This window comes from Geotrypetes seraphini, chromosome 9 (genome assembly GCF_902459505.1).
Source record: "Geotrypetes seraphini chromosome 9, aGeoSer1.1, whole genome shotgun sequence".
NCBI classification, from domain to species: Eukaryota; Metazoa; Chordata; class Amphibia; order Gymnophiona; family Dermophiidae; genus Geotrypetes; species Geotrypetes seraphini.
Genome location: NC_047092.1, coordinates 188,172,013 through 188,194,058, shown reverse-complemented (window position 1 = coordinate 188,194,058; position 22,046 = coordinate 188,172,013). Strand labels below are relative to the sequence as shown.

Genomic DNA, 22,046 nt, shown 5'->3' with positions numbered 1-22,046 from the left:
CTGGAAAGAAGGTTATTGAATTAAGAACCTAATCTTCCCATATGCCAGTTTGTTGTCTAAACTCTACTCTATAAATATGCAACTATCTTACATAGTGTGTATTTGCAAGAGGGACAGAGGCAGGGCTCTCGAGCATCTTACGTAGGTGGGACATTACTGCTAGTATTCTGTAACGGAGTACACTCCTGCAAGCTTGCCCTCATGGTGCTATAAGCGTAAAGGTGAGGCAACAGGGTCCACTCACATGGCCTGGCTATAACCAGGACACTAAAATACAGATTTTATTGTAAAATATATTTTATTGAGCTTAACAAGAGATGATACAAAAGTACAAGGCAACACAGAGAGTAAGTGATAACGGGAGGCCCTTCCATAACTGCAATCGAATAACAAGAGTGCGGAACAACGGCTCTACGTTCAGAGAATAAAGACTGGAGAGGTCGCGTGGTATGAGGACTCCCAAATATTTTAGTTCAGACTCCGCCCACCGGAGGGGAAAGGGACCCCTCCACGTCGTACGAACTTCAAGACAAGAGGGAAGGGCGACTGATTTATCCAGATTGAGCGATAGGCCAGAATAAAACCCATACTCAGAGAGGAGATCCAACGCAGCGGGTAAAGAAACCGCAGGGTGAGTAAGAATAAGAAACAAATCATCTGCAAAAGCCAAAGTTTTCAGGTCTACCCCCGCTACACGGAGACCCCGGACATCCTCAAAAAGATGCAGAGTACAAAGTAAAGGTTCCAAAGAAAAAAGTAAAGGAGAAAGAGGGCAGCCCTGTCTGGTACTCCGGAGAATGGGAAAAGAGTCAGTACGAGTACCATTGACTAACAAAGATGCCCGAGGATTAGAATATAAGGAACGAATCGCTTGAAGGAAGAACCCCTGAAGCCCCACACACTCCAAAGAATGAAACAAAAAGGACCCGTGCACACTATCAAATGCTTTAGAAGCATCTAAACTAACAAATAAGGCAGGGATCTGGTGTTGTTGACAATGGGCAAGCGCAAAAAGGACCTTCCGCACATTGCAAACCGATTGGAGGCCACGAACAAAACCCACTTGATCTTTGTGGATTACAGAAGGTAGATGAGGGGCCATACAGTCGGCCAACATACGATAAAAAAGCTTAAGATCAACGTTGATCAGAGAGATCAGGCGATACGATCCTGGATCATCCGTTCCCTTGCCTGGTTTCAATAATAAAGTGATAAGGACTTCATTAGCATAACAGGGAAAAGATCCACGGTCAACAGCAGAATTGAAGTAAGCCAACAACGGGCCACACAAGTGGGGGGGAAAGAAATTTATAGAACTCGCCAGAAAAGCCATCGGGTCCCGGGGCTTTCTCAGAGCGTAAGGCTTTTATGGCAGACTGCAATTCACTTGCTTGGAACGGACGATTAAGGGCCACCACCGCATCCTCAGAAAGGCTCGGCATCCCCGACGAGCAAATATAATCTTCCAGGAGCTCTGGGGAGACACCCTCCGGGGCAGTATAAAAACGCTCAAAAAAATCAAATAGTAACATAGAATATGATGGCAGAAAAGGGCCGGCCGCCCAACAAGTGTGCCCAATCAAGATCCCTCCCACCCTCGAGAAACTATCCCCTGTTATACCTCTGTAGCGACCCCATCTGCTTGTCCCATCGTCTCTTGAAGTCTACCGTATTACTGGCCTCGACCACCTGACGTGGAAGACCATTCCATCTATCAATCACCCCTGGTGTCCCCATGAAATCTTCCTCCCCTAAGTCTCAGCGGATGTCCTCTTGTCACCGTGGGACCCGTAAGAGTAAAGATTTCCTCCTCCTCCTCCTCCTAGATGCGGCCCGTTATGTATTTGAAGGTTTCTATCATGTTCCCCCTTTCTCTGCGCTCCTCGAGCGAGTATAAGCGCAGCCTGCTCAGTTGATCTTCATATGGAAGATTTTTGAGTCCTGAGACCAACCTTGTGGCCATTCTCTGAATGGCCTCAATTCTCTTCACATCTTTTTGGTAGTGTGGCCTCCAAAACTGAACACAGTACTCCAGGTGCGGTCTCACCATGGATCTATTTAACGGCATTATAACTTTGGGCTTTCGGCTGATAAAGCTTCTTCTGATGCAGCCAAGCATTTGTCTAGCCTTTGCTGAGGCTTTTTCTACCTGATTTGTAGCCTTCATGTCTTCACGGATGATTACTCCCAAATCCTTTTCTGCTACCGTTCTTGTTAATTTTACTCCATTTAAGGAGTACCGCAGACACCTCCACGGTACAAGACACCCTATTCCCCCCCCCCCCGGAGTCCGAAGTGACAAAATCGGCTGCCGACACATCCGAGCATCAACCAGGCGCGCCAACAAACGCCCCGGCTTATTGCCAAAGCGTGGAAGAAATGTGGTCGACTTTGAAAGCCACCATACAGAAAGCGACAAACCGTTATGTTAAATTAGTAAGTAAACGGCGAAGGAACAATAAGCCGCAGTGGTTCACTGTGGAGATCTCAGACCTCATCAAAGAGAAGAAAAAAGCATTCATCTCTTACAAACAATCGGGGAAGCAGGAATCTAGAGCAGACTACCTGATCAAGTCAAAAGCCATCAAAACAGCAGTCAGGGAGGCTAAATTCCACATGGAGGAGTCTCTGGCAAAGAACATCCAGAAGGGAGATAAGTCCTTCTTCAGGTATATCAGCGACAGAAGTAAAAACTCAGGTGGGATAGTACGTCTTAGGAAACCGGACGGAGACTATGTGGAAAAGTACTCGAAAAAGGCCCAACTGTTAAATAAATACTTCTGCTCAGTCTTCACCCGAGAAGCGCCAGGGCTCGGCCCTCAACTACAGACAAAGGTTGACTCAGTTGACCCGTTTAGTAATTTCGAGTTTACGCCCAGCAGTGTCTACGGTGAGCTATGAAAGCTCAAGGTTAATAAGGCAATGGGGCCTGACAACCTACACCCCAGGGTGCTCAGGGAGTTGAGTGATATCTTGGTGGAGCCGTTGTCCGCGCTCTTCAACCTCTCCCTTAGTACAGGCTGCGTCCCGTTGGACTGGAAGACGGCTAACGTCATTCCACTCCACAAGAAAGGCTCAAGATGGAGGCAGCAAATTACAGACCAGTGAGTCTCGCATCAGTAGTGAGCAAACTGATGGAAACTCTAATCAAACGCCAATTGGATACGATCCTGAATGAGGAGAATCTACGGGATCCCCGTCAACATGGATTTACTAAGGGGAGATCCTGCCAATCCAACCTGATTAGCTTCTTTGACTGGGTGACGGGGAAGCTGGATGTTGGGGAGTCCCTGGACATCGTATACCTGGACTTTAGCAAAGCATTCAATAGCATACCACACCGCAGGTTGCTGAGCAAGATGAGTTCTATAGGATTGGGTGACACATTGACGAAATGGGTGGGGAACTGGCTTGGAGGTAGGCTTCAAAGGGTAATGGTGAACAGCACCCCCTCCGAAATGACAGAGGTGATCAGTGGAGTGCCCCAGGGCTCGGTCTTGGGCCCGATCCTATTCATCATCTTTATAAGAGATTTGACAGAAGGGCTCCGAGGTAAAATAACATTATTTGCCGATGACGCCAAACTAAGCAATGTAGTGAGCAAAAGCACAACGGACAAAAATTCAATGCCCGACAACATGATGCACGACCTACTCCTACTGGAGCGCTGGTCTAGGACCTGGCAACTCAGATTCAGTGCCAAAAAATGCAAAGTTATGCACCTGGGCAGCCAAAATCCATGCAAGACTTATACCCTAAATGGCGAGATCCTAACAAGAACGGTAGCAGAACGAGACTTAGGGGTGATCGTCAGTGAGAATATGAAGGTTGCCAATCAAGTGGAGCAAGCTTCATCCAAGGCTAGACAAATCATAGGTTGCATACGCAGGAGTTTCGTCAGCCGTAAGCCTGAAGTCATTATGCCATTGTATAGATCCATGGTGAGGCCCCACCTGGAATACTGTGTTCAATTCTGGAGGCCGCATTATCGCAAGGATGTGCTGAGACTGGAGTCGGTCCAGAGAATGGCCACCAGGATGGTCTCGGGACTCAAGGATCTCCCGTATGAAGAATGGCTAGATAAATTACAGCTATACTCGCTCGAGGAGCGAAGAGAAAGGGGAGACATGATCGAGACGTTCAAGTATCTCAAGGGCCACATCGAAGCGGAGGAAGATATCTTCTTTTTCAAGGGTCCCATGGCAACAAGAGGTCATCCGTGGAAAATCACGGCCGGGAAACTGCGTGGCCACACCAGGAAATTATTTTTCACTGAAAGGGTGGTTGATCGCTGGAATAGTCTTCCACTTCAGGTGATTGAGGCCAGCAGCGTGCCTGATTTTAAGGCCAAATGGGATCGACACGTGGGATCTATTCACAGGGTAAAAGTAGGGGAGGGTAATTAGGGTGGGCAGACTGGATGGGCCGTGGCCCTTATCTGCCGTCTATTTCTATGTTTCTGTGTTTATAATACTCCTTTCAGAGATGGAAGGTGCAAGGACTTCAATATCTTTTCCACCTGTTTTTGGAGGAGGGGAGGATAGCAACCCTGTGGTGCTTTAATTCCAAGACATACTATTTGGAGGCTTAAGGCTTGCCCCATCTGTCTTCAACTTGCCAGTATTAAGGAGGAGCTCTGCCAACTTAAACAGGAATTGAATACAATTAAAGCAGCTTCCATCACTCCACAAAATCATACCAACTTACCACCTCTACCTCAAAGAATAAAACAGCCCAGGAATAAATGGGTCACAGTAGGCTCAGGAAGACTGCGACATATAACACAGAAACATCCACCTTCACTAATATTACCTCTACAGAATTCCTTCGCTCCACTAGTGCACTGCGATACTCAGGAAAACAGAAGGGAGGTGGGACTTGAACCAATGAAGGAAACTGAAGAGAACAAGAGCACCCTAAGTACAAATAAAAAAGCCAAAAACAGAAAACTATTACTGTTGGGGGATTCCATCATCAGAGGCATTAACCTTGGAACACAGGGCGAGGAGACCAAAATAGTGAAATGTCTTCCAGGATCCTCAGCTACCAGGAGTTCCAGGCAAATACTGACTATAATTAAGGAAGAAACTAAGGATTTTAACACTGATGTTGTTATCCATTTGGGAACAAATGACCTGGCCAACAACTCCACACTTGCAGCACAGAAAGCTTTTCGGGAGCTTGGTGAGGGCGTGAAACCTTTTGTAAAGACTTTAGCTTTTTCTGAAATACTGCTTGCATATGGACAAGGAGAGCAAAGAGTGAAAAACACAGAGGACTTTAATAGATGGCTTAGAGCCTGGTGTCATCAAGAAGGCTTTAGGTACATAGGAGGATGGGGAAATACATGGAAGGACAAGAAGCTATATTGCACTGATGGGCTACATATTACTACAGCAGGAAAAAGAAACCTTGCAGAGAAATTTAGACAATATTTTTCTAGGCATTTAAACTAGAAGGTGGGGGTGGTGTATGTACGAAGGACAATTATAGAGACCATCCCCGGCAAAAGAAAATATGTGATAGTAGTAAAGGCTGCAACATAAGCAATATCAGCAACTCATTTCTTAGTATTGCAACGGAAAGTGAAACGACACAAAAATCCATACGAAAAAGGAGATTATCGCTGAAAAATAGCTGGAAAGCGATGACCACAAATGCTCGCAGTCTAAGCAACAAAGTTCATGATCTGCAAGCCCTGATATTAGAGGCAGATCTAGATATTGTTGCTATCACAGAGACATGGTTCAGTGAATCACATGGATGGGATGCAAACATACCGGGATATAATCTTTTTAGGAAGGACAGAGATGGTCATAAAGGTGGAGGAGTAGCTCTCTATGTAAAGATCAATATCCAAGCGACCGAAATGCAAGGGATCTGGGGAGAGGAAGAAGCGATATGGATTGCTCTGAAAAGAGAAGATGGAACTTCTATCTACGTGGGTGTAGTCTACAGACCTCCGACTCAATCGCAGCAAATTGATAAGGATCTGATTGTGGATATCCAAAAGTTTGGAAGAAAAGAGGAGGTTCTGCTGTTGGGAGATTTCAACCTGCCGGATGCGGACTGGAATGTTCCGTCTGCGGAATCGGAAAGAAGTAGGGAGATTGTGGATGCCTTTCAAGAGGCTCTGCTCAGACAAATGGTGACGGAACCCACAAGGGAAAAAGCGATATTGGATCTGGTCCTCACAAATGGAGAGAGTATCTCTAATGTTCGAGTGGGTGCTCACCTGGGTAGTAGCGATCATCAAACGGTTTGGTTTGATATAACGGCTAAAGTGGAGAGCGGCCGCACGATACTTAAAGTCCTAGATTTCAAACGGACGGACTTTAATGCAATGGGAAAGTACCTGAAGAAAGAGCTGTTAGGATGGGAGGACATAAGAGAAGTGGAAAGACAGTGGTCTAAGCTGAAAGGAGCGATAAAAATGGCTACGGACCTTTATGTGAAGAAAATCAATAAAAACAAGAGAAAAAGGAAGCCGATATGGTTCTCCAACCTAGTGGCTGAGAAAATAAAGGCGAAAGAGTTGGCGTTCATGAAATATAAAAAAACCCAAGAAGAGGAGAGCAGAAAGGACTACAGGGTGAAACTGAAAGAAGCCAAGAGAGAGATACGTTTGGCGAAGGCACAGGCGGAAGAACAAATGGCTAAAAATGTAAAAAAGGGAGATAAAAATTTTTTCAGATATATTAGTGAAAGGAGGAAGATAAAAAATGGAATTGCTAGGCTAAAAGATGCTGGGAACAAATATGTGGAGAGTGATGAGGAGAAAGCAAATGTGCTAAACAAATACTTCTGTTCTGTGTTCACAGAAGAAAATCCTGGAGAAGGACCGAGATTGTCTGGCAAAGTTACATGAGAAAATGGAGTAGATTCTGCGCCGTTCACGGAGGAGGGTGTTTATGAGCAACTTGAAAAACTGAAGGTGGACAAAGCGATGGGACCAGACGGGATCCATCCCAGGATACTAAGGGAGCTCAGAGAGGTTCTGGCGAGTCCTATTAAAGACTTGTTCAACAAATCTCTGGAGACGGGAGTGATTCCTGGGGATTGGAGGAGAGCGGATGTGGTCCCTATTCATAAAAGTGGTCACAGGGATGAAGCAGGAAACTACAGGCCGGTGAGCCTCACTTCAGTTGTTGGAAAAATAATGGAAGTGTTGCTGAAAGAAAGGATAGTGTATTTCCTTGAATCTAATGGGTTACAGGATCCGAGGCAACATGGCTTTACAAAAGGTAAATCGTGCCAAACGAACCTGATTGAATTTTTTGATTGGGTGACCAGAGAGCTGGATTGAGGACATATGCTAGATGTAATTTACTTGGATTTCAGCAAAGCCTTTGATACAGTTCCTCATAGGAGGCTGTTGAACAAACTTGAAGGGCTGAAGTTAGGACCCAAAGTGGTGAACTGGGTCAGAAATTGGCTGTCGGACAGACGCCAGAGGGTGGTGGTTAATGGAAGTCGCTCGAAGGAAGGAAAGGTGACTAGTGGAGTCCCTCAGGTATCGGTGCTGGGGCCAATCCTGTTCAATATGTATGTAAGTGACATTGCTGAAGGGTTAGAAGGAAAAGTGTGCCTTTTTGCAGATGATACCAAGATTTGTAACAGAGTAGACACCGAAGAGGGAGTGGAAAATATGATAAAGGATCTGCAAAAGTTAGAGGAATGGTCTAATGCCTGGCAACTAAAATTCAATGCAAAGAAATGCAGAGTAATGCATTTGGGGATTAATAATAGGAAGGAACCGTATATGCTGGGAGGAGAGAAGCTGATATGCACGGACGGGTAGAGGGACCTTGGGGTGATAGTGTCCGAAGATCTAAAGGCGAAAAAACAGTGTGACAAGGCATTGGCTGCTGCCAGAAGGATTCTGGGCTGTATAAAGAGAGGCGTAGTCAGTAGAAGGAAGAAGGTGTTGATGCCCCTGTACAGGTCATTGGTGAGGCCCCACTTGGAGTATTGTGTTCAGTTTTGGAGACCGTATCTGGCGAAAGACGTAAGAAGACTTGAGGCGGTCCAGAGGAGGGCAACGGAAATGATAGGAGGCTTGCGCCAGAAGACGTATGAGGAGAGACTGGAAGCCCTGAATATGTATACCCTAGAGGAAAGGAGAGACAGGGGAGATATGATTCAGACGTTCAAATACTTGAAGGGTATTAATGTAGAACAAAATCTTTTCCAGAGAAAGGAAAATGGTAAAACCAGAGGACATAATTTGAGGTTGAGGGGTGGTAGATTCAGGGGCAATGTTAGGAAATTTTACTTTACGGAGAGGGTGGTGGATGCCTGGAATGCGCTCCCGAGAGAGGTGGTGGAGAGTAAAACTGTGACTGAGTTCAAAGAAGCGTGGGATGAACACAGAAGAATTAGAATCAGAAAATAATATTAAAGATTGAACTAGGCCAGTTACTGGGCAGACTTGTACGGTCTGCGTCTATGTATGGCCGTTTGGAGGAGGATGGGCAGGGGAGGGCTTCAATGGCTGGGAGGGTGTAGATGGGCTGGAGTAAGTCTTAACAGAGAATTCGGCAGTTGGAACCCAAGCACAGTACCGGGTAAAGCTTTGGATTCTCGCCCAGAAATAGCTAAGAAGAAAAAAAAAAAAAAATTTAAATTGAATCAGGTTGGGCAGACTGGATGGACCATTCGGGTCTTTATCTGCCGTCATCTACTATGTTACTATGTAACCTTTGCAGAATTACGCCAGACTTTTGATTTACAGCCTAATGACTTGTTTGCTTATTACCAGATTCGCCATTATGTACAAGCTCTACCGGTGGCCCACCTCACTGAGGATAATAGAGAGGCACTCTCAGAACTTTTTAGCCTTTCTGTGCAACAGAGAATTCCTCTTCGCTTTCATATTGTGGGGGTCCGGGACTGTCAACCTGGCCCTAACTTGAACATCTTGGCGACCACGTGGGCAGAAGACCTTCAGTGTGCACTTACGGCTCCTCAGCTACAACGGGTCTTGAAACATATTCAAAAGGTATCTCCTAATATCACCCACTGGGAAATGCAATTGAAAATTGTTATGAGACTCTATATCCCGCCAGAGCGAGCAGCCCGAATGGGGATTACCCCGTCTCACTTGTGCCCAAAATGTGATCATGCTCATGCTTCCTTGGTTCACATGCTTTGGGCTTGCCCTAAAATTTTCCAGTTTTGGAGTCACTTGGGACATTATGTTATGCTGCTTGGGGGGAGGTGTTGGCTTCCACAACCGAGAGCATTATTTGGATTTTACAATATTGCCACGCCTAAACCCAAGGGAATGTCTGCATTTATAACCAGAGTACTCTTGATGGGGAAGAAAGCCATTCTCACCAACTGGCTGTCTACTACTCCCCCGACTTATGCTCAATGGAGATCCCTGATGATAATCCACGCAACGCTAGAGCGGAGACTGGTGGGAGATTTGGATCGTGGTCCAGGTCGTAGATTTCGCTAGTCCTGGGAATGTTTCTGGCAGGATCTCAATCCACATGCCCGTAGTAGACTCTTAAATATTTAGGAAGATTTCGGACTCTCAGTGTTTGTTATGGCATTGGACTCCGGGGGTGGGGAGGGTTGGGGAGGGGGGTCGGGGTTGTTGCATTGTTCTTTCTTGGAATAAGTTACTGATTGTATTGTTTGTTTTCTGTTGGAACAATAAAAATCATTTGAACATAATGTTTATAATAAGCTGCCCACCGCTGGTAACGAGAATGAAGAAGAGAGTTGAGAGCCCCCTGGGTAGACAGATAGTGCTCCCTAGTCGTCTCCGAAGGAGACGCAGAAAAAGCCTTCTTAGCAGCCCGTAAGGCCCGCTCCAAGGTAAGAATATCAGAGTGATTTTGTTTATTGTGAGCACTAAGAAAAGAAATCAGGTAACCCCGAATCACCGACTTGGCTGCCTCCCAAAACAAGATAGGATCGTCCTGATGTTGAGCATTGTGAGTCACATAATCATCTCACTGAGCCTGTAGAAAACGCCGAAATTCCACAATGTGCTCCAGATAAAAGGGGAAGCGCCAAGAAGGGGAGCGAAGGTACGTAGAATTCAAATGAATATCTAGCCATATCAGGGTGTGGTTAGAAATACTAAGTGGGCCATTCTCTGCCAACACAACCGAAGGGAATAATCCCAGAGACACAAAAATATAGTCAATCCTAGACCAGGTATTATGCTCACAAGAGAGATGGGTAAAGTCCCGGACTTCGGGGTGCAAGAGGCGCCAGGGATCCACCATGGACAGAGTGTCACAAAAACCCGCAAGAAGGCATCCTTTAGCTCTCAAAGGCATGGCAGTGGGACCAGACTTGTCGCACTCCGGGTCACTGACCAAATTAAAGTCACCAACCAAAAGAATAGGATCACCAGAAAAACACAAATGCAAGCGAACCAGCTGTTGTAAAAAAGAAGATTCAGACGAATTAGGATCATAGACCACTAGCAGCAAATAGCTCCGGTCCTCCAAGGTAAGACGCAAAAGAAGGTAACGGCCCTCCAATGACTTTTCCAATACCTGGACACCAAGAGGCAAAGACTTACGGATCAGCACCGCAATACCCCCACGGTGTCCTGACGAAGACGCAAAATAGAGGTCCCCCACCCAAGACCTACGCAACTTAAGATGTTCAACATCCGTCAGACGGGTTTCCTGCAAACAAGCTATATCGGAGTGATAACGTTGTAAAGCAGTCAAAATTTTGGAACGCTTAATCGGCGAAGTGATGCCCCCCACATTCCAAGAAGTGAGCCTAAAGGGGGTACTCATCTATCAGGTAAGTAAGAAAAGAGCAGAGAACAAAGATAAGTACAGAGAAGAATCCCAGGAGCCCAGCCTCCCCCAGGGCCACAAGTAGCAAACCCCACACACTGTTGTAACTGACAAGGACATAGTAGAAAACCCCGCAAACCACTGCCCCTAAGGACTGAAGGAGGACTGACCCCCCCCAACCCAAACCCAACCCAACTGCCCCCCTATCAAAACCACCACCCCCATTCCAACCAAATCCCCGAAATCCGTTTCACCCCACCGTAGCAGACTGGAGTGACGGAGTCATGTAGAGATGTGATAGGACCCCCAGGCCCCCCTCTCCAGCCCTAAGCAGAAACCCAATCAGAAACCAGACCAGACACCATAATCGAGCCCCACACACTCAAAGCAGGCGGACGAAAGAAGCCCCCGAAGCCATAACTCCCCCGGAGGGACCAACACCCCGTAAGCATGGCAGAAGCAAAGCCCCCAGGAGTCCCCCAAGCACAGGCGCAGACACCCATCAGAAGATACACAATCGAGCAAAACCCTCCCCCACAAGCAAACAACCCACAAAAGCTGCGCACCCATTCATTCTCCCACAAGCACCCAAAACCCCTAACACACAAAAGAACCCTCCATGTGCCCAGAACAGCCAGTCTTCAATGGCACCAAAAGACAAAAATAAACAAAAAAAAGAGAAGGAATCCCCCTCTAAACCACGAGAGGCAAGGGCAGCAAATCCAGGCAACCCAGAACAGATTCCATGAATTCAGGAGCAAAACGCCGCTCCTCCAACAAACTCAAGGTTAAGCTGAGGTTCCGTGCTCAGAAGACAGGGTATCCACGTAGGCCTGGGCAACCTCCACGTATAAAAGGACTTCCACCTGGCGCCCGTCCAGATCTTCAGGGTTGCCGGGTAAAGCAACATGAAGCGTCGCTTCCGATCATACAGCGATGAACACACTCCCGAGAAGCGCCAACGACGTTCTTGTAGGGCTGGTGAATAGTCTTGAAAGAGACAAACTAGATCACCATCATAGCAGGTGGTATTCTTTTTCAATTTATATTGCTGTATCAGCTCAGCTTTGTGGGCATAGTTGTAACCTTTAAAGATAACTACACGTGCATGTGTTCGGTCATCTAGTCTCCTACCAATATGGTGTGCGCGTTCGAGTTGCACTGGCCCCATGCCCTGCGGTAGCGGAAACTCCGCCTGCAGCCATGACTCAAGAGTGGACAGGAGCCGGGCATCAGAAACAGTTTCAGGTAGGCCTACCAGCCGAAGATTATCCCTCCGGAAGCGGTTCTCAAGGTCTTCAATCTATGCCGCCTGGTGCTGTAATTGCTCCTGGAGGGAAAGCTAATCCGCCACTGAAGAGGTGTGCGCGTCTTCAACCAGTGCCACCCGGGTCTCCAATGCAGTAGTGCGGCCGATCGTCTCTGTTAAAAGGGTTTCCATTGCGGCTAATTGGCCGGACAGGTGATCAAAGAGGGATTCAAGAGCCCTGACCACCGACGCCGAGAGCGCCTCTATGTGCGCCTCAGACAGGGGAAGCGCGGGGCCCGATTCAACCGCCACCATCTTGGGATCAGGTTTCTACGACTTTGGGTCCTTTTCCTTCTCCTTCCGAGTCGCTCGCCCACTCATAGCCGGGCTGAGATGGCGCACAAACTTGTCCATATACCGGGCCCCCCTCGTGAAGCAAGATCTGGACGCTCAAAACGGCGAAAAGAGGATGGGGGGGAGGACTCGGGGGTCCCGGAGCTCAAGCAACGCACGTCCTGATCAGCTCAGCACATCACGTGATCCAAATACAGACTTTATATTATGGTAGCACTCTGGTTTATGAAATCTGTTTATCTGCTATATATTTATCTGTATTCCCAAAGAGTTCCAAGACCAAACCCCCTGTGCCAATAGGATTACTGATGGGCAAATAGACCTGGCTCAGTGTTGGCAAAATAGAGAATATAGCTATATTGCATGTGGCAAATAATAATTAGATATAAGACAACTTAGTACTTAGGCTAGAATGCATAAGGAATACAATTACCCACTATTGTTTTGCATTATTAGGAAAGCAAACATTCATTTTCTCTACAGGCTAATTGGGCTCCTAACTACTCCCACTAGTACACAGAAAGCTTATATGACTTGTGCATGTAGGAATATGTCCTTCTTTGGTCAGCTTGGTCTCTGGCATGGTACACTGTCCCATGGACTCTGCTCAACATGGTCTGCGTGGGAGAAAAATCTCTTGGGCAACAGGAGCGCTACAGGTGTTTGGGAGGAAGCCCAGCACTAAAACAGCTGTAGTCTGGGTCTGCATTCTCTTCAGGCCTTGGTCACATACCTGAAAGGCAGCAGCTCAGGCATCAGGATCAGGAACCACCAGCATGGGGTCCAGTGTTCCCGCTAAGCTGCGTTGGCCTGCGCTCGCGCACAAAATATTACATCGCAGCGCAAAGTTTCTCTTCACAGCGCACACACGCGTCGGTAAGGTAAGGGGACGCATTGGGGGGATTGCACTTCCCCACAATTGCCATGCTTCGGTTCCTCTTCTTCCTTCCTTCCTCCCCCCCCCCCCGCGGGACCCTGCGGCACCATCAACTCTTACTCCCTCTAATGTCGGCCCTGCAGCTCCAGACTTCCTCGCACCTTCTCCCCTCCCCCTTTGGATCGCTATTATTTTAAATGTTATAGCCGCGGAGCTGTATCCATCAGTGGAGATGTCTAACCTCGGCCTGCCCCGGAACTCTTACTGCAACAGTGACTTCCTGTTCCTGCCTAGACGGGCGGCTGCTGCAGTAAGAGTTCCGGGGCAGGCCGAGGTTAGACATCTCCACTGATGGATACAGCTCCGCGGCTATAACATTTAAAATAATAGCGATCCAAAGGGGGAGGGGAGAAGGTGCGAGGAAGTCTGGAGCTGCAGGGCCGACATTAGAGGGAGTAAGAGTTGATGTGATGGTGCCGCAGGGTCCCGCGGGGGGGGGGGAGGAAGGAAGGAAGAAGAGGAACCGAAGCATGGCAATTGTGGGGAAGTGCAGAGCTGCAGGGAAGAGTGTTGCGGTACCCAGCTGGAGGGAGAAGGAAGATGAGGGAGGGAATTAAAGGAGATGCCAGGGCTTGGAGCGTAGGAGGAAGGTATGCCAGTCTAAGGGAAAAGGAAGGGGGAGATGTGAGAGCATGGAGGGGGAGCGAAAGATGGAAGAAAAGGAAAGGAGAGAGATGCCAGAGAATCAGGGAAGGGGAGATACCAGACTATGAGGAGAGGTGTGGGAGAGGGAAGGCGAGGAGAGAGATGCCAGACCAATGGGGTGAAAGGAGAGATGGAAGGGGGAGGCATACAGTTTCTGGAAGGGGCATAGAAGGAGAGAAGATGCCATATAGGGGAAGAGAGACGGCAGACAGTGGATGGAAGGAAGAGAGTTACAAGAAGATGAGGAAAGGAGAAACCACAGAAGACAAAGGTAGAAAAAAATTTCTATTTATTTATTGCTTTAGGAGACATGTGTCACTGTTTCTGTGAAGCATTGTATGCAGAGTCCAGCTTCTTGCTGGTTCAATTTAACCTTTGTCTATGTATTTTTATTTTATCCCCCCTTTTACAAAACTGTGAAGCGTTTTTAGCACCAGCCTTGGTGGTAGCAGCTCTGATGCTCAGAATTTTATGAGCATCAGAGCTGTTACCTCCGTAGCTAAAATCCACACTACAGTTTTGTAAAAGAGGGAGGGGTTAGTTTGTGATTACATATTCCTTACTAGGCGAAGGTGTTTTCTGTGTTCTGTGTGTTCGAAAGACATGGTTTTCTGTTAGGATTGACGGTGTAGGATTGATCTGTGCTGGTCTGGCTTGTTTAGTTTTACAATGGGTGTATTGATGTACTGCTCACTGCAATATGTAAGATGCTGCCTTTTCCTAGGTACTCATGTGTGACGTGTGGTTTGTTACTAAAAATCATGTTTTTCTTACAGATGGGGGGGGGGTGCCAAAAAATGATGGGCCCCGGATGTTACATATGCTAGGTACGCCACTGTATGTAAAGATACCAGAAAGCTGGCGTAGCAAAAACTTCTAAGTTTTGAGTATTTAACCCTCCCACAATCTCACGGGCACTCGTTTCAAGTTTATTGAGATTTTGATTTAAACGCAATATCAAATATTTTCAATGCGTATAACAAAAATAAATTTGGGGAAATAAATAAAACCATTTGAACCAGTGTTCCCGCTAAGCTGCGCTGGCGTGCGCTGGCGCACAAAATATTACATCGCAGCGCACATGTTTCTCGTCACAGCGCACGATCGGAAGAGGCGTACGGCAGATGGCAGGGCGGCGAGAGGAGAATCGGGCGAGTTGGCTCATAACTTGCTGGCGCCCGATATTTTTGGCTCACGGTGAAAAAAGTTTGCTCACAACACCCGCCCGCTTAGAGGGAACACTGATGGGGTCCTATCTTAGAGAATGATTGCCAGGAACCGTGAGCCCTCTTGGGAGATCATTCTTAGTCTTTTTGGACTCTGTTCCTCTCTGGGACAATGGTGACAACTCTGACAACCTAGTATCAGACATCGAGATTCCTTGTTCATTCCATAACACGAGAAAGATGCAATGTCTTAAGCTGTCCCTCCCCTCACCTCAACATGTTCAACAAAAATATTTGAGTCCACCTTCGAATCCCTGGGTCCCTGAGTCTGTAATATTCTACCCCTATACTCACATCAAGTAGCTTCAGAAGAATGTTAGACTTATCTTTTCTCTCATAATAACTGATCACTTTCTACAGTGTAATTCTACAGTGTAATTGCTAATGTAATAACTGATCCCAGTCTTATTGTAAGCCACAATGATTCCTTGTTGAAAATTGTGGGATATAAGAAACTATATGGTATGGTATGCTTTCCATGCCTCCTGTTCCAACCTCTTGACCTGAGCATCTTCAGAAATATCCTTTAGACATTACTTCAGGGAAATTCCAGGAACCTTGGCTCCACCTAGTGACCCTCAGAATGTTTGGGCTCCAAGTAGAGAGCTGCACGGGAACGGGGATGACGGGAATCCCGCGGGACCCGCGGGGATCCCGCGGGTTCCCCCTTTGGGTCACGGGGATCCTGTGGGGACGCCCCCTAGGGTCGCGGGGATCCCGTGGGGACGCCCCCTAGGGTCGCGGGGATCCCGTGGGGACGCCTCCGAGGGTAGCGGGGTTCCTGCGGGGTTGGATCGCAGCGGGGTTGGTCGAGCCGCGAGGGTAGTCTCCTTCTCCTTACCTGCCCTGTTGCAGCACACATCCGAACGGAAATCTTCCCGATGTCAGCGCTGACGTCGGAGGGAGGGCTTAAGCAAAGCCCTCCCTTCCTCCGACGTCAGCGCTGACATCAGGAAGACTTCCGGTCGGCTGTGTGCGGCTGCGGCAGGGCAGGTAGGAAGAAGGCAATGGCGAACGAAAGAGGGGGGAGGGGGCGGTCCGCTCCGAAGAATGTGCACAGCCGGTCAGGTCCCCCGATCGACCGACAACAGGCCCGGCCGACAAACCTCCCTGCCCTGTAGCCGCGAATCTAAATTACCTCTTACAGCAGCTTCACTACTCCAGCTGCTGTAAGAAGGTAATTTAGATCGCGGCTACAGGACAGGGAGATTTGTCCGACCGGGCCTGTTCTGTTGTCGGTCGGGTGCAAAAGCGCCACAAAGGTGGAGGCAGGGAGGGAGGAAAGGTGGAGTGGAAAAGAAAAGACGCTTAAGGGGGGAGAAGGCCGCTGAAAGTACTGGGGAAGACAAAGGGGTGGAAAAGAACGCTGAAAGGACATGGGGTAAACGGGAGGAAGGGGGGGGGGAAGGACCCTGAAAGCACTGGGGAAGACAAAGGGGTGGAGAATGCCACTGAAAGGACATGGGGAAGACAGAGGGGGGAGAAGGCCGCTGAAAGGACATGGGGAAGGCAGAGAGGGGAGAAGGATGCTGCCTGACAGGACATGGGAAAGATGGTGGGGGAGAAGGACACTGAAAGGAAATGGGGAAGAGGGAATGGGAAGAAGACGCTGGCAGGGAAGAAGACAGAGGTGCCAGACTATGGGGGGAGCGGAGGGAAAAAGATGGGTGCCAGACCAATTTGGGAGGGGGGAGAAAGGGAGAGGCACAGTAACAGAGCAAATGGAAGACGCAGAAGGAAGAGAGACAGTGGATGGAAGGAACTGAATGAGAACATGAGGAAAGCAGAAACCAGGCAATAAAGGTAGGAAACAAATTTTTTTTTTTTTTTTTTTTTGCTTAAGGATAAAGTAGTATATTAGTTGTGTTGATAAAAATTTATAAACATTAGAGGCTCTGGTAGAAACCCGTTTACAAAGTATGTATTCTTCCCAATTAATATTTCCAAATTAATAAAGTCTTTTTGCTTATTTTTAAATTGGTTTCTACCAGAGCCTTTAATTCAGTAGCATAATTAAATGAAATAACTATTTCTGTAGTTTATAGGGACAGGTGGGGATGTAGGGGGATTCCTCGCGGGGACGGGCGGGGACGGAGGGGATTCCTCGCGGGGACGGGTGGGGACGGAGGGGATTCCTCGCGGGGACGGGTGGGGACGGAGGGATTCCTCACGGGGACGGGTGGGGACGGAGGGATTCCTCACGGGGACGGGTGGGGACGGGTGGGACTTTGGCGGGGACGGGTGGGATTTCTGTCCCCGCGCAACTCTCTAGCTCCAAGTTGTCTTAAAGGGCCAGCGTGCCCCAGATAAAGCTCCAAGCTGGAGCAGGTGATAAGTCCCAATTGCTTCACTTCAGTGTGTCATTGATAAGACACTGAAGGAACAGAAGTAGGCCAAGAGGTTTGTCCTGCTTCAGGCACAGTCTCTGAACTAGCAGGTGAAATGTATTCAGCTTCTGTGTAAAATCTTTGTGGAGGCGTAACGATTACAGTTCCTAAATGCAGGTGCTAGTTATAGGATTGCCCTTAGAAACTGTGGGCTCTTCAGATATCTGGGCTTTCTGAAACTTCTTCCTTGATTCTGAGAAGATACCAAAATGGTGGGAGCACAAAGGAAGGAGATCTGGGAATACAAACAGCAGTGAAGCCAATTAACAGGTAAGTTGATCTTCTGAGTGCTTAGCAATGCACTTATTACAACTTGTTTTCTTTCATTACCTCTCCTACAACTAGATTAATGTTAAGAAGAACAGCAGTTCCTTTAAGAAGCCTCTAGAGAAGGGAAGCAAGGCAGGGTCTGTGAAGAAGGAAAAGACGGTCAAGAAGGAGGAAGGTAATTCTTTAAATTGTAAGTTATTATTGGGAAAACAGTTCCTAACTTTCTAAAGACATTAGTTTTCGACATAACAGATTTTCAGTGGGTAGGAGGAAGATTACATGATATAGAGATATCTGAAAGTGCTAGGCACAATTTGAGTGATAGTGAGCAATAAAATGACCATCAATGTAAAATAAGTTCTAACATAAGAATTGTCATACTGGGTCAGACCAAAGATCTATCCACCAGTGGCCAGCATCCTAAAAAGTAGTAAGATTCAGTGCTATGGACACCAGGGATTATTAGCCTGGGCTTTGTCTGAACAACAGAACTTATCCAAACCTTTTTTAAACCTGTTATCTGCTTTTACCATATTCTCCAACAACAAGTCCCAGAGCTTAACTTTGAGTGAAAAATAGTTAATTTGTTTTTTAAAAGCATAGCTATTAATTCATGGTATGTCACCTAGTACTGTGCAGGTCTCCTGCCCCTCTTCTCCTTGATCGACATCGCCGCCAGGGATTCTATGCCCACCTCCACCAAAGCCGACCTGGAAGGCTTCCCTCTGAAGTCAGAGCTGATGTCATAGGGAAGCCTTCCGGGTTAGCTCTGGGTTGCTCCTTCCTGCCTTCAGGGACGCAGACAGCGGCTCTTGCACGCTGCACATGGCTGACTCAGAAACTTTCCCTCTGACATCGGAGGGAAGATGTGGGTCAGCCACATGCAGCATGTAAAAGTTGCTGCTCACATCCCTACGTGGCTGAAGGCAGGAAGGAGCAGCGTAGCTGGACGGCCCTGAAGGGAGCGAGTGCGGCCCTTGAGCTAGCAAGTAAAGGAGAGAGGGGTCATGATCATGGGAGAAAGGAGGGGGAAGAAGCCCATTGGGACATGGGAAGGGCACAAATTTGGGATAAAGGCTGGGAGGGGGCATGACCTTGGGACACAGAAGGAAGGGAGGAAGGGGAACTAACTTGGGACATAGGAGAGAGGGACTAGAAAGAGAAAATTGTTGGACATGAGTGTGTGAGCAAGAGGGAAAGAGATGGGGAAAGGAAGAAAAAGGAAAATTGAGCATAGAGAGAGAGGAGTGAGGTAGATTTGCATTTTCCCTTAATGTTTTCTCTTTACTTTAAAGATTTGTATTTCATTCCCCCTTACTTAATATTATGTGTATCTTAAATTGACTGTAATTTTGTATTCTTTTTTTTAAGTGCTTTTATTTATTGTATTGTCACCCAACAAATGTAATTTTAAACTGTACATCGCTTAGAAGTATGATTAAGCGATTAATCAAAAAACCTATTAAACTTGAAACTTGAAGGATGAGAGGGAGAAATGGTGGATATGGTGGTGAAGAGGGAACAGAGGGACAGATTGAAGGGGATGCAAGGGGGAGAAATGATGGATATAGTGCTGGAGAGGGGTGACATTTCTCCAGGGGAGGAGAGAGGGAGAAATGTTGAATTTGGAAGTAGAGGAGATGGGAGAGATGCACCCAGGATCTATCTCTCTGTGTCTGTCTTTTGACATTGCATATTTTAAAGTCATCTGCTTTGACCTCTTTGGAAACTCCCCCCCCCCCCCCAATATAAATGATAATTAATATATTCTCTGTGTACAGTGTGCTTTGTGTTTTTTTTAATTTTGTGGTTACCAGTATGTATTAATAAGATTATATTATGTGTGTATGAAAAATGAATGAAAGAAATTGCATTACAATTAGTACTATTATTATGGGGGTGGGATCTGGGGTAGAGCTTGAGCGGGGTACTCGATTGATATTTGTTAGGCTTAAGGGGTACTTGGCTTGAAGAAGTTGAGAAATACTAGTGTATACCATCCAGGTTAGGGGATTAATTGCTCTTTAACTTGTTAGTTGGGCTTATTGCATCTTCTAGGTTGACCGATTGTTCCTCTGTATCATCACTCCTCAATACCGTTTCTGACACAAGTAAATCCCATATATCCTCTTCAATAAAGACTGAAGCTAAGAATTCTTTTAATTTCTTTGCTGTTACCCATTGGTGGGTAATGTTGAAGTGCAGCAGGAACTCCGGGTCTTGACAAGTTGCAAACAATTCTAGCACCACCTTAGCAATGAGAATCAAGCCTGATTAAGCAGCTCCTAAAGTCACATGGAGGAACTGGATGGTGATGAAGGCTGGCTTCAAAGAAATAGCAATCTGGTCAGACTGAGGTGGTCAAGTAAAGCTTTGGATGTCGACATAGCACTGATACTGTTCTATTTTCAGTTTTTGAAAGTATCGAGCAACATCTACCTATAGTGCCGAAAAATGTACGCAGTGCTGTACATTTAATATTCAGCAGCTCAGAAGAATTTGGTTCATCATGACTGCTTGTACTAGATTTTTTTTATGCCTTTAACTATTTTCTTGATTCAGTTGCAAACTATAGGGATTGTGAGATCTGTATTTAGTTGTCCCACACTTGGTAGTTTAAGCAGGCTTCTAGTTATTCAGTGTAAGATTTGGCTATTCAGTGTTTGGGTTTTTAAAAAAATATTTTTTATTATAGAAATTTTAATACAATCAGCATTCTATTACAGCTAACAAACTAGCACTAACATCCATACACTAATTCTGTGGTACAGTGCTCAAACATATTCAAAAAAAGGCTGTTGAGTGTTTTGATTATTATCGGAGAGAAAAACTGACTATCTTTGTACTTAGAGAATTCATGACTCCATCCCCAGTTTGAGATGAAATGACACAAAGCAATTCCATGTGCTTCTGTCAGACTGGGAAAGATTTGTATTGAGTTTTTTGTGTGGCTGGACCCCCCCCCCCCCTTTTTTTTTTTTAAATTCTCTTACTAGTGGCTGAGACGAACAGTTGGATTTTAGGAAGAAGCTAACGGGTATATTTTATTCACCCAGGCTTTGGGTTCTAATTAATAATAGGGTCCAGGAGAGGCTCCTGCCCAGTTAAACCCCTCTGAGCAACCCAGTGTATAATATTCAGGAGCACTTAACCATCCATCTCCTAACTGGTTAGGTTAGGTGATTGAGCCAGGGTGGAGCATGGAAGGAGCGCCTACCTAGCTGGGTAGCGGTGATTTTTCACTTGATCAGATTGCTATTAACTTTTGACATCTTGTTGGGTTGCTGCACTAATATTATCTTCCTGCTTTTTAGGTCAGCTGATGCAGGTGGAAGAGAAGGGCAAAGGCTCTGTGCCATGGTCTGCTTACGGTGTCTATATCCAGTCAGCTGGAGGGCCCTTTGTTTTCCTGATTATTGTGATGCTCTTTGTCCTGAACGTGGGAAGCACTGCCTTCAGCAACTGGTGGCTGAGTTACTGGATCAAGCAAGGAAGTGCGGTAAAGTGAAGAGCCTTTTCTCTATACCATTTACTCTGGTGCATCCTTGTGTGGCCCAACTAATTTTCATGTCTTTGTGGGAGGATGCTTGAGTCCTCAATTTTTCTTCTCCCAAAAAAGTGGAGATAGTATATAAAATTACTTGGTTTGATTTATTTAATTAGAAGATAGCTTTTTGGTGGGATTATATTGTACAGTCATGCTACAATGTGAAAATGAGAAGCGTAGGTCATCTTCCCAGGTAATTCGCTGAATAGGCAAATAGAAACTGGGATAAACTAAAGAATCTTGGTCTATTGAAGCCACTAAGTACAGGCATGTTGACTATTTGTAACATCATTTTCCCCCACAGAATACATCAATGCTGGTAGGGAACAAGACCCTAGTGAGTGAAAGTATGAAAGATAACCCTGACCTGAATTACTATGCTGGCATATATGCACTTTCCATGGGAATCATGCTGGTGTTGAAAGCAATTCGTGGCGTGGCCTTTGTTAAGGTATACTTTGGATTTTGATAGTGAAAATAGCAGAAAACGGATTAGTCCCTTCACCTACCATATAGCATTCTTATTACAGACCTTTTCTGTGATACTTTGTTCCTGTCTCCTGCTCCACCACTAGTTATCAAGCCTGGGTTTGATACAGGAACAATGATTCCTACTGCTCTAACCTCTCCCCATAATTAAACATGCTCTCTCCTTA

At 46.5% G+C, this 22,046-nt stretch overlaps 1 protein-coding gene across 2 annotated transcripts in view; it reads left to right on the top strand.

Moving 5' to 3' along the window:
• The window catches only part of ABCC5 (ATP binding cassette subfamily C member 5), a 273,093-nt gene that overhangs the window by 153,482 nt on the left and 97,565 nt on the right, over window positions 1–22,046 (top strand). For both annotated transcript variants that reach the window (XM_033958465.1, XM_033958466.1), the window contains 3 exons: window positions 17,919–18,018; window positions 21,158–21,342; window positions 21,695–21,841. In XM_033958465.1, coding sequence (XP_033814356.1) covers window positions 17,919–18,018; window positions 21,158–21,342; window positions 21,695–21,841 — 432 coding nt within the window. The remainder of the gene's footprint in view (window positions 1–17,918; window positions 18,019–21,157; window positions 21,343–21,694; window positions 21,842–22,046) is intronic.